This window comes from Bos grunniens, chromosome 3, assembly GCF_055505025.1.
Source record: "Bos grunniens cultivar Pamir isolate PY7600 chromosome 3, Bosgru_T2T1.0, whole genome shotgun sequence".
Taxonomy (NCBI): domain Eukaryota; kingdom Metazoa; phylum Chordata; class Mammalia; order Artiodactyla; family Bovidae; genus Bos; species Bos grunniens.
In genome coordinates this window covers 46,399,290-46,412,847 of record NC_141167.1, presented here as the reverse complement: position 1 = coordinate 46,412,847, position 13,558 = coordinate 46,399,290, and the positions used below count along the sequence as shown (strand labels likewise).

At 35.7% G+C, this 13,558-nt stretch overlaps 1 protein-coding gene across 1 annotated transcript in view; it reads right to left on the bottom strand.

Annotated features, from left to right (window-relative positions):
• The window catches only part of LRRC7 (leucine rich repeat containing 7), a 602,937-nt gene that overhangs the window by 26,885 nt on the left and 562,494 nt on the right, over positions 1–13,558 (bottom strand). Inside the window, exon 25 of the mRNA XM_086390542.1 lies at positions 12,121–12,213. Coding sequence (XP_086246668.1) covers positions 12,121–12,213 — 93 coding nt within the window. The remainder of the gene's footprint in view (positions 1–12,120; positions 12,214–13,558) is intronic.

The following is a 13,558-nucleotide window of genomic DNA, read 5'->3' as shown; positions in this document are numbered from 1 at the left end:
CCACTCCATTTCTTCACTCACTATAAAAAAAAGGCAATAAAGTGTTTTTACCATCTGAGCCACCAGGGAATCCCCTGGCAATAAAGTATTTTTGAATTAAGGCATCTATATTATTTTTAGACATAATGCTATTGCACACTTAAAAGAATACATTATAGTATAAACGTAACTTTTAACGGTATTTGGAAACCAAAAATTCTGTGGGGCTTGCTTCATTGCAATATTCATTGTATTGCAGTGGTCTGGAACCAAACTTTAATATCCTGGAGGTATTCCTGTAGGAATTGTAATTTTTCTTTAATTGATTGTTACAGTATTCCAATTATTACCTAAAAATTAAAAATCTCTGGGAGTCTCTCTATTGTGACCTAAACTATCTTTTTATTTCTGTTTATTTCTTGGTAAAATTCTTAAGCTTAAAAAAAGAATCTTCTTTCATTTGATTTTCACATTTTCTTTTAAGAGATCACACTCTTTTACATACTGTTTTTCCAGGTTTCTTGCCTATTTGGGAAAAACAGGTGAAATATTTTCCATTTCTTTTATTTTATGACTTCGTTAAACTTTAAAGCCTGTATTTAATATGAGACCTTAACTTGCGGTGAATAGTTGGGTCGCTGAGTATCATACAATTTACTGATTCTGTCAGAGCTCCTACTGGCTTTTCTTCTCAGCTTTATATATAGCATAAAATAGTAGAAGCAATTAAAACCAAGAGTGAGTAACTGTAGGTGGCTGTGGATTCTCCTTCTTCGTTATTCCTAAAATAGTATCAATAATCAGCTTTCTGATTATCATCCCTGCGAGCTTCCCCAAAGCCCCTTCAATTGTCAAATTTTTTGACATTATACCATTTCAAAATAATGGATTGAGAAGTTAAAAATTCACTAAAGTCTTTTTTGTCACTTATGCTAAAATAAGGTTTCTAAAGTGAAAAATTGTTCTCTTGTGAGCTACATTCAGTCAAACTATGATTCTTTTAGATAAAATATGGCTTTATGTAGAGTAGACCATGCTGGAGTGTTGCTTAGAGCTGGCAGTGAAATCAGGAGGTCAAAAGGCCAGTGACAAATGTCTCGTAGGCTCTACAGCTGTGGATTTCTGATACACTGACTGACAAAGTGCATCGGCAGTGTGAGGCAGAGAGAAAAGGAAGCTTCTTTTTTTTTAAAAAAATTACTTTTTAGTCTCTATATTTCTATATTATTTAATTTTTATAGTGACAGTGTTTTCATTTATTACCTGTATAATTTTTCTGAGGTTTAAGTTAAAGTAAAAAGACTGCAGTTGTACACATCTGAGACTAAGACTGTATTATGATTGTATTTATTAATTTTATGGAAAGAAAACACCAGTTTTAGTAATTATAAAATATGTACAAAACTTCAACATTCCTGAAAGATACAACTCAAGTCACAACTGAATTATCAATGTAATTGGATACTTTAATATAAAGGAAAAGACTGACTGGGCAGTGTGTGCTCAGTTGTGCCCGACTCTGCAACCCCATGGACTGTAGCCTGCTAGGCTCCTCTGTCCATGGAATTTTCCAGGCAGAAATACTGGAGTGGGTTGCTATTTCCTTCTCCAGGAAAAGCTTAGCTGGTTTGCAAAAAGTATGTAAACCATGAAAGATAAAAAGCATTTAAAAATATACAACAAATGCTTAAGAGCCTTTCTATTTCAAGTTATCCTGGTAATAAAGATCATGTAAAAATAATGAATGTGTGAACTTTGAAGATTGTAAGTAATATGTGTTTACTTTTTAAAAATTCAAAGTTTAAACCTATTGGTTAGAATTTTGTTGTATATTTTTAAGTTAATTATGATTTAAAAGGATGACTATGTTGTCCAGAGTAAAAGCACTGAGAATGCCCTAGTTCACAATCAGTAGAAGATACCTAAGTGAAAGTGGCTCTCAATTGTTTGTCTCTTTGGTGACCCTCACATTGTGTCTCAGAGACGGACACCTTCAGAGAACTGAAGCTGCTCCCAGCTGGTGTGTGCAAGTTATACAAAACCCAGTATACTACAGGGTTTTCTTGCAGTATGCTGCTGCTAGGTCGCTTCAGTCGTGTCCGACTCTGTGCGACCCCATAGACGGCAGCCCGCCAGGCTCAGCCATCCCTGGGATTCTCCAGGCAAGAACACCGGAGTGGGCTGGTATTTCCTTCTCCAATGCATGAAAGTGAAAGGTGAAAGTGAAGTCGCTCAGTCCTTCTGACTCTTAGCGACCCCATGGACTGCAGCCTACCAGGCTCCTCCGTCCATGGGATTTTCCAAGCAAGAGTACTGGAGTGGGGTGCCATTGCCTTCTCCATCTTGCAGTATAGGAATAAGCAAATCTTGTACCTTAGTGGAGGTATCCTACTAAATTAGTCATTCAAAGTCGAGGTAGAAACCATTTTTTAAAAAGCAGAGGACAGGATGAATATATGATTTTTCTCTCAATAAAAAATAAATCTTGGTATAGCTCAATAAACAAAGAGAAACACAAATTTAAGATATGATTCTTCTTTAACCATTTTAATGTATAGTCCAACACTTCCTATTTTCTATTAATAAATGTCATTGGAGGTTAAATGATAGTGCCTTGTTATTGGAATGTGGTTTGTCTATGGTGATGGGGTTTGACCCAGTCGGTTTCAAATATAGGAAATAATTTCTACTCCTTTATATTTAAAAATAGAATTGGTTACTAAGACCATGTATAGCTATGCTAATTATATTATAAAGATAATAGACAAATAAAATCTTACTTGTAGTTTTGTACCTTATGCAATAATCCTAAACTGTTATTACGTGCTCACTGCTTAATGTAACTGTGGATTTATTAACAATTTATGTATTTTGGGGGCTTCTCTGGTGGTCCAGTGGTCAAGAATCCACCTTTCAATGGAAGGGACACTGGTTTGATTCCTGGTCTGGGAAGATCCCACATACCGCGGAGCAACTAAGCCTGTGAGACGCAACTGCTGAGCCCATGCTCTGCAACCAGTGAAGCCCACATGCCTAGAGCCTGTGCTCTGCCATAAGAGAAGCTACTGCAATGAGAATCCTGAGCACTGCAGCTAGAGAGTAGCCCCCGCTTGCAGCAACTAGAGAAAAGCCCATGTGTAGTAATGAAGACCCACCACAGGCAAAAAACAAAAGAAATAAACCCCCAAACCTCATAATATATATTTTGAAAATATAGATACTTACATATATGTGTGTGTATGTGTATATATATATATATACATGTATTTATATATATACATTTTAAAATAACACAATCTAAAAATTCTGATCTAGTAGTCCAACTTTCCAGCAGAGTTCTGGGACCTTCAGGTCAACTTGGTGTCTGGAAATCTATAATCATCTCTTTATGGCTTTCTTTCAACTCATTCAAAAGATCTTAGGGAAAACTTAAGTTGGAACTTACAGAACTTAAGAATCAACTCTTTGTGTTCTCATGATTTTCTTTACACACCCAAAAGAGAAAAATGACACGATAAGTATTTTGCAGTTACTTGTGTTTTCTTTTTAGTTGTTTTAGATTTCTTTGATCATACCAATTTCTACCTGATTTTTTTTTCCCACCTAAGTGTGCTCACACCAAATTTCCCTGCTCCTTGTGTATTATTTTGTGAACCACTTTCTTTAGCTATCAAAGAACAGAAGAGATTTGGTTCAATTAGTGATTACTATCTCTAGGAGAGTCTAAGACTATATTTGTGGGATATAGCAGTCTTTTTTTTTTTTAAGATTAATCTGAAAAATTACAAGGATTTTAAAGCAGATTTAATGGGTCTTGTTGAAAAAATACAACACAACAAATTTCAGGATCCATACTGAAGTATCAAGTTGCTTTGGCAATCCCTCTCAGATGCCATGGTTGAAAGCACTCAGGCTCTAGGGAAGTAATTCTCATAGATTAAAGCATATCAGAATTACTGGTACTGAAGTACTTTCAGTTTGAAAGATGAAAAACATCCATTATTTTCATAATGGTATAATGGACACTTTTGGGGACCTGCCCAGATGTCCTTGATAAGGTTGGTGCTCTCACTCTGCAGATGCTGCTGATAGCTCACATCTAACACTTCTTTTGAAAATTACCCTCAGCCTGGTGGAGCTTCCTTACTGAGAAATGCTGGGTAGGTCATGCTCCTTCCCACGTAGTCAATGACTGATGATGCTGTTTAGTCGCTAAGTTGTGTTTGGCTCTTTTGCGACCCCATGGACCGTAGCCTGCCAGGCTCCTCTGTCCATAGGATTTCCCAGGCAAGAATACTGGAGTGGGTTGCCATTTCCTCCTCCCAACCCAGGGATCTTCCTGATCCAGAGATCAAACCCACATCTCTTGCATTGGCAGGCAGGTTCTTTACCACTGAGCTACTTATGAAGCCCTCAATGACTGATACTAGGGTACAAAAGGCTGTTTCCTTCCTTAGGGTGAGACAACTCTGTGGTACCCTATTTTTTTAATTCAATTTTTAATATTTAATTAAAATTTCCACTAAATCCATATCTTTGCCCAGTTTCTTCACCTGCCCTACTGCATCCCTCATTCTCATATAGATTTCACCTAACAGCAATTCTTCAATTAACTTGCACAAAAATCTCCATCTCTGGTTCTGCATCTTGAGGATCTGATTTTAGAAAAATATAAACTACAAAAATTAAAGCTCTACAGTATCTCCTTGCCTGGAAGGTATATGCAGATTCTATATTTTGCTTACTAGTGATTCTTTGGAAGCCAGTATCAGTCTCCCATGCATATAGCAGCTTTGGAGGTGGATTGGAGGAAAAATGGATAATACTGTTATTAAATACATGCTACTGAGATACATCTCAAATGTTAGATGGGTAAATTTTTAAAAGTTAAACAATAGTGCTACAGGAAGAGACATGGAAGATTACTTTTTACTTCGTTTTTATTTTATTTCTATTAACCTGACTTCATAATATTTTCAAGATTCTAGTTAGTTATAACATCTTCAAGCAGAAATTAGAAATACTATCGGAGTTGCTGGAATACCATTTACAACTTGTGGTGTAAATTTATAAATGGAATATGAAAGATTTCACACATTTCTCAAAGATCTTTTGGACCCTCAGTAATAAGCTTTCTCTAATTGATGGACCTGTTAATTCTTATTAGTTATTACATAAGATATTATTTATGAACTAATTTTAAGTATTTTCATATTTTGATTGAAAAGTCTCTGATGTTTTTCCAAAAATTGAAACAAACTTAAAAAGTCTCAAGTCCTTTCCCATACCATTTCTGCCTCCTTACTGAGCATATTTTGTTCCATGCTAAATAGCTGACATTATGCAGCAGACAAAACATAGATAACATTTAACTCTAGCAACTAATATAACTGGTTATGTACTTGGACTTCAATTTTATTGAAAAATATTTTACTGATTGTTAAAATATATCACAAAGTGATAGCAATCTCAATGCAAGTGTTTTTCTAAATATACCGTTGAATTGAAATGTCCCAATCAATGTTCTTATTTGAAATGGTTCTTTTAAATCACCTTATTTTTTCATATGTAAAATAGAATGATATTTTCTTAAAGAATCATGTCTGTGTTGTTATATTTTATTACATCCCTTTGCAAGCTGAAATCTTATATCTCTTCTTTATAATATAATGTCTTGATATTAAAATCATTGAATTGGCTAAAGGACACTGCCACAACTTCTTGAGTGAGTGCTAGTCACCCAGTTGTGTCCAACTCTTTGAGACCCTGTGGGCTGTAGCCCACCAGACTCCTCTCTCCATGGAATTCTCCAGGCAAGAATACTAGAGTGGGTTGCCATTTCCTCCTCCAGGGGATCTTCCTGACCCAGGGATCAAACTCAGGTCTCCCGCATTGCAGACAGATTCTTTACTGTCTGAGCCACCAGAGAAGCCTTGGAGCCTTCTTAAAAGACCTCATATAGGTGATCATACTTGTAGAATCCTATTAAAAGGAGATTGCGAAGACTGCATTTCTATTAATATTTCTGAATAGATTTAGGGTCTTTTCAACATATAAGACAAAGAACAAAATAGGCAAAAATGCATTTTTATTAAAAAAAAATTCTTGCTTTTAATGTCTTTAAACAACCAAATGGTATTCTAAACCTCAAACTGCAATGTGACTAAGATGCAGCTGGAATAACCAAATAGTGCAATAATTTATGCTTGTTATTTGTTTTTAAAAATTCAGCTTTATATAAAAATTACACATATTTATATTTTATCTGTTTCTTGCTCCTGAATGTTATTTTCACATAATTAATAGGTTCTCCACATTACTTTGCATTACATAATCACTCAAAGTAGAATTAAGGATGGAACAGACATTTAAGTTATATTATAAAATTAATTTAGAAATATATAAATCATCTTTAGGGATTATAAAAAATTAAGGAAATATTGCATGTAGTTTAATATTTATGTAGTAAATATAAATCATATGCTGTGTGGAGTTCTAGATAAATGTGTTTGCTATTCTTGATTTTTATATCCATGGAGAACATGTGACAGTAAATAGGTTTATGATACGTACTTTTTTCATAAGTCAAGAACAGATCTTTGTAACTTTTTGTTTGTGATCCACCAGTGTCATGAGACTGAACAAACCTGGAAAATTTTCTTGTATGTTTTCGAACTTGCTACTGCCAAGCATGCCTCTGAGTATTATTATTCCCAGTAAAGGTATTAAAGAAATGTTTTGGATTTGCACAACTAACTTTTCTTCTCTTAATATTAATCATATAAAAAACTTTTATTTGATGCAGTGTGCATCTCCATACAGTTTTTTTCTAGGCTGGAAGGTGGTGTGTAAATAGGAGGGACCTATATCCAGTTGCAGGCCGTTTGGCATTTGGAATTGATCTTTTAAAATTTATGTACAATTAAGTGCAGTAATTTATTCTGAAATTCCAGAACTTTAGAGTTTATTGGTGATTATAGAATCTTACAGTTGACATGCCTCTAATATTCTTCTTTGGCTTGGGATTTTACCTAAACCATGGGCAAATTAAGGCATTTAAGAAAGAACATGAATTGTTTCTTCTATCACTTCTGTCTACATGCAGATTGTCCAAATTCATGGAAATATAAGTAAGGTCTCCGGCATCTGCTGAGCATAAGTGTTTATGATAAAACTGTGGAGAATAAGTGATTCTTTGGTCTCAATATCCTAGTATGGGTAGTTCCTGCTATCATGTAATTTGAGGTTATGCATAATGTAGCTTCCATTTGATCCTGTTTCTAGGTAATTGTTCATGGGATTATTCAGTGCTATGCTTTTACAGCATATAGAGAAAGGGGCTGTCATCTCCTTTAATATCTTTAAAATCCAGAAGCTTCTTAGTCCATCCTTCTCAAATGAAGCAAGGAGGGATATCAGTCCTTTGATGAGGACCTATGTGAATGCAACATTAAAAATTTATTTTCGGAGTCTTGGGCTGCCTTATGAAGTCACACAACACGATATCAATCATCCATTAATCCAATCTCTTCCCAACAATATCTCATGGAAACTGTATTGGTATCTTAAATTTTGCAATCATGATTTATTATTTTATGAACACTTAAATAGAGAAAGATTATTGTGGTTTGTTCCATTGGCACAATCTCCACTGTAATAATACCTTAGTCCAAAAGTTATACAAATATTTAGCAATCCAATGTGTACTGTATGCTGTACACATGCTTCTAATTATCTAAGTTCAATAGAGAAAATATGCTGACTTTCGAGGATTTGTTGACGCAAATATCTAGGCTATAACTAATTAGAGTGTTCTGTAACACCTTCAATATTAGATTACTATATTAGTCTCAACTCTACAGGGTATAAATTTGTCATGTGGCTCTTCTGCTAAGTGGTATTTGCAGATAGAGGTGTGAATCACAGGGCTTATTAAGAGAAAAGGATTTGGAATCAGATCAACCTGGGTTCCAATCTTCTCTGCTACAGATCAGGTAAATGACCCTGGGCAACTTAATTAACCCCTCTGGGCCATTCCACAAAATGAGGAATAATAATATTCAACTAACACAAGTTGTTATGAAGATCAGATCAGTTCATGTATTTAAAGAGCCAAATATAGTGACTAACACATTATAAATACTCAATAAAAGTCTATATACTTTTATTATTATTATCAGATTTGTTACATCAAAATCTTTTATCTCTGTGGAGTATCTTGCCATCTTGATAGCAGTGCTCCTCTATAAGAATAAATCAGATAATGGCTCCATCCACTTCACTGGGAGGGCAAAGGCAAGCATTACATAAGGTCATTTTTATCTGGTTTTCTACAGTTTTCTCTTTTCAAGTATGTAAAAGCAGCTTTCACCTGGCAGTGAACCTAAAATAATGAACTCCATGATGAGTGAGGTGGGTTGTTCAACTGTGAGTAGTTGTTCTGTTCACCACTGTTCTGACAATGATATGAACTATAGGACTAATCATGCTCCATCCGTTTAATCCATGGACACCATGGTTGATTTAGACTACCTTGAGGTCTTTGAGAGGAGTTACATTCGCAAGACCAGATGCTGTTCTCAGCTCTCAAAGTCTGGTACAATACAGTCTTCATATCTGGCTTGATCCTCAATTCTCTCTAAAACCTCAGTTAACTTTTGAGCTGTAGCAAGAGTTTTTCTGCAATATCTAAATTGGAACAGAATCTAAATTGGAACTTCTGACAGACTGAACAACACAACTCACTTTCGCCCCAGGTCCATCCTCTCAGCCCTTTGGATGACTACTTCATGCTTTTCCTACCTGGCTGTATACCACGTAATCAGTTTGGTGCTATTTCACTTTGGTCATTGGCATTTGGCTGAAACAGTGGTTCCTAGTAATTGTAATAAAGAGAATGGAACAATTCCATTGGCTGCTTTAGTACAGAAAGTCTTCAATGACTGTCAGACATTCAGATATCTTGGATACTTAGAATTTTGAGTGACATTATAAAACACTTGAACATTCATAAATAGTAAGTAAAATTCTACAGTGTGCTTGAAAGACCATTTTAAATCCATGACCTGTTTATTAAAAGAGTTGTTTTTCAGTCACTAAGTTGTGTCCGACTCTTTGTGACTGCATGGACTGTAGCCCGCCAAGCTCCTCTGTCCATGGGCTTTTTCAGGCAAGAATACTGGAGTGGGTTGCCATTTCCTTCTCCAGGGGATCTTCCCAACCCAGGGATTGAACCCACATCTCTTATGTCTCCTGCATTAGCACGTGTTTTCTTTATCCCTGAGACACTAGGGAAGCTCTTATTGGAAGAGGGTATATATATTATATTAAAGTTTAAGCTTTTTCCTAACTTTACTAGAACTCCTTATAAAGAAAGCATCAACCTCTGATCCGGTTACTATCTGCTGACTTAAAACATTGGTTGAATTTGGTTCTCCTCACCTCTCCTCACAGCTGTAAATTAACCAGTTTATGATAAAACTTGTTCTTCAACATTGGAGAGAAGAGTTTTATTTTGTCTGTGCCACATGGCTTGTGGGATCTTATTGCCCTGCCCAGAAATTGAACCCAGGGCCACAGCAGTGAAAGTGCCAAGTCCTAACCACTGGAGCTCCAGGAACCTCTCAAGAAGAGTATTTTTAAGCTTGATTTTCATTTTGTTGCTGTTTGATACTTTTAGGTTTTAGGCACTGGGTTGTACACTAAATTTTATGCAACCACTACAGGAATGGAGCATGGGGGATAAAGAAATGCAACTGAATTTCTTTGAGATTAATCCCTTTCCTTGTGAGAGGATTAAACTCTTATAGAAATTGTCCAGAGCTAGTGTCTTTAGATCTCCTCAACACGTTTTACTGAGTATTTACCATATGATTGATGTGGTCAATAAATTGAAAGCAATCTGAGAATCTTCTGTAGATTTGGAACTACAGAAGAAATTAAAATTAATTAATTTTTAATTAATCTGATCAATTTGCAGTAATGGAGACTTTTCAGATTTTAAATGTTTTAGAAAGTAATCAGGCAAAGAAAGTGCTTTTGAGGGGAAATCTTTCAATGGATAGATTATATTAGATCATAGAAATAATTCAGTCTCACTAGAGTTATTAAAATATTATAAATGAGAAATTAAATTAATAGTTACAAAGTGTTCATATTTCCTCATAGAGGAAGAATCACAGGCAATGATTTGAAAGCCTCACATCTACTGTCCCCTTCAGTTGAAAATAAAAGCAAAACAGTAACAGCATTCTGACAAGGCTTCCCTGGTGGCTCAGAGGTTAAAGCGTCTGCCTGCAATGAAGGAGACCTGGGTTCGATCCCTGGGTCAGGAAGATCCCCTGGAGAAGGAAATGGCAACCCACTCCAGTATTCTTGCCTGGAGAATCCCATGGACGGAGGAACCTGGTGGGCTACAGTCCATGGAGTTGCCAAGAGTTGGACACAACTGAGTGACTTCACTAATTGAAAAATATCTAGTACCCTGTGCTTTCCAAAAATATGGTGGAAAAGTGTACACGCTGGTGAGAAAGGAGAGGAAAACGAATTTTGAATTTAAACTGTCTTATGAATGATAAGGTTGTTAACTTTTCATTGAAAGAGCTTATGGAGGAGACGTAAAACCAGAGAGAAAAAGAGAGGCCAAGATGAATCAGACAGCGATTTGAGGCTTTTAAAAATATCATATGTTTCTCATGATTTTGCATTTTCATGCTTTTTGTCTTAAGATACATTAATAACTTATTAAAATTCAGTAAACACTTGGTCCTACTAAGTCACAAATATTTAAATTCTACTTAATCAATGATTATCTTCAACATCATTTCAAAAAGGAAATGCAGCAGTTATTTACACACAAACATTTTAAACTGGAATTCCCCTTTTATATAGGGCTGCTTGATACACATTCCTTATATGGGAATATCTGTTCCAATCACTCAATCAAACAAATTCTTGTTTATGGACACTGGGGATTTTTTTCCCTTCCATCCTAATATAATATGTACAGTAAGAATAATTCTTCCTCTTGGTCCAAACTCTTCTTCTTCTTCAAAAAGAAAAAGAAGAAGGGCATAATGGATGGTAGGAAACAAAAAGAGTGGGAGAAGTGGAGGAAAATAAGGGATTAAAGGCTACGGAAATCTCCAGAGTAGGGGCATACACGTTTTTTCAGAAATAGGTTTTTTTGATCAGAAACTGATGTGTGGGTTACCTTTATAAGAGTGGCACATTGCAAAGGTCTGCACCAGCATGTGATTCAGAAGTAAGTCAAGTGCCTGTGGAGGTTTTACTTATATGTAATTTCTGTCTTTCTTCATCACCCAAAGTTTTATGATGTCGCTTAATGCAGTTAAATTTGATGAGGTCAAAAGCAGACAGTTTCAATATCATCAAATTATAATTACTAATTGTTTAGAAGCTGAGAGTATTAAAACACTGATGGCAGAGGGCAGATTATGCAGCCCAGGGTACATTTTTTAATAAAAATGTCAAGTGTTCTTCAGTGGGATCAGACAGGCCAAATGTGAGCATGAGCAGCATGGTGGATATCTGGCAATGGTTAAGGTTAGAGTCGGGGGAGGAGGTGAAACTTTACCCATGGTTTGGCAAACGGGGGTGAGCATGAGAGGAGGACCCGATCCCTCTGCCATGGCTAACTGATGTTCTCACAAGATATCTCTTTTCTCTGGTCTTTTAGTTCTACAATCCTATCAGTGAAATACTTTACGTATATGATGGATTAAATATAAAGATGTCAATTTACTGCCCTCCTGTTGAATCAGTATTTGCTACTATGAGAAAACATTTTCTCAAATAAGTGATTTACAACTTTTGGAAACAAATTGTTAAAAATTACCTGTGTAGCTTCCTTTATAGATATATACAATAGTGAACAAAACAAAAAGTAAAAAACAAAGAACTTCCTTTTCAAAAGGATACTTAAATTTATTTCTTCTTATTCGTAGGATTTGTCAATCACTTCAGGGAATTCTTTTTTCTCCTTGCTGAGAAAGTTTCTAACTGGTTTCATAGTTAGCTAGCTTATTAAAGCACAGTAAAATCGCAAAATTTTAAAAATCTTTTTTGATACAGTACAGTGTTTTACTAATTAAAATTGTCAATAAGAAATTCACTTCTTACCTTGTCAGAAGGTTTAAATGGATTTCCTTGTCCACTAATTCCACCACTGATACTAAATCCAAGGCCAGGATTCTTTTCTATTCTCACACAAAACTATGTAAAAAAAGATAAAAAAAAGTAATCAAATACATATAAAGCTAAATATCTTCAAATAATTGTATCCTACTAGAAAAGATTCACATTTCACTTAAGTTCTCAGGGTTAGCTTGGGACACAAAAGACAGTATAAACTCTGACAAAATAGTATTTCTCTGGTGGTGATGTTCAGTTGCTAAGTCATGTCTGACTCTTTGTGGGCCAATGAACTGCAGCACATCAGGCTCTTCTGTCCTCCACTATCTCTTGGAGTTTGCTCAAATTCATGTCCATTGTGTTGGTGATACTGTCTAACCATCTCATCCTCTGTTGTCCCCTTCTCCTTTTGCCTTCAATCTTTCCCAGCATCAGGGTCCTTTACAGGCAGTTGGCTCTTCACATCAGGTGGCCAAAGTATTGGAGTTTCAGCTTCAGCAACAGTGTTTCTATAGGCATCAACTATGATAGGAGTTAACTTAAAATTACCTGAGCAAGCAGACATGAGTAAGCATTCATTACCATGTGCAGGACTAAATTTTGATTAGCAGTTTGTAAAGCTTAAAAATCTTTTAACAATAACAATTGCATTATTTTAATTATCTACTTTAAATGCACATATATTCTGACTAATTAGAAAGAGCTGTGTGACTAAGTGAAAGAAATTTTGCAAATGTAGAGTGAGGGAAAAGATGGCTATGTAATTTAAATTAGTTGCTATTGTTTTCTAGGAGAGTGGAACAATTCATCTCCTGGGTAGATAATTCTATTGTTTAGATACAGCAGGGCTTTAATTTGAGAAAGGGGTGAAGTTTTAGCCACAGTTTGAGTGAAGGCGAAAGAAAAGAGAAAAGAAAGACTCTGGAAACAGTTCAGGGTTTTGACAGCAGCTCCTGAAGAGACAGTTAACAGGTCTTAAAGGAAAGAGGAAAAGACTGAAAAAAGAAGGAGATAGAAAATATGGAGGAATTGTTTGTGATAGAGAAGAGTCAGTAAATATTTAGGACTGTGAAGGCTAATATTCTAGTATTCTGTGCTCTGCTACCTCCCGAAGCCCCACATCATAAATGAGATCTGTTAAACCTCAGAGCCCTATGCTTTCCAATGAAATGATGGCATTAGAAGTAGGTCCAGCTTGGGGTAAGGAGGTAGTAAAGCTAACAGCCATTATAAAAGTTGATGCAAAGATGCAGATCAAGAATTCAGTGGAAGCTACATCAGTGCCAACACTGAGCTAGAGCAGGGGTCCCCAACCTCCGGGATCTAATGCTTGATGATCTGAGGTGTAACTGATCGATAATAATGGAAATAAGAAGACAATAAAAGTAATGCACTTAAATCATGCTTAAGTCATCTTGCCCTCCCT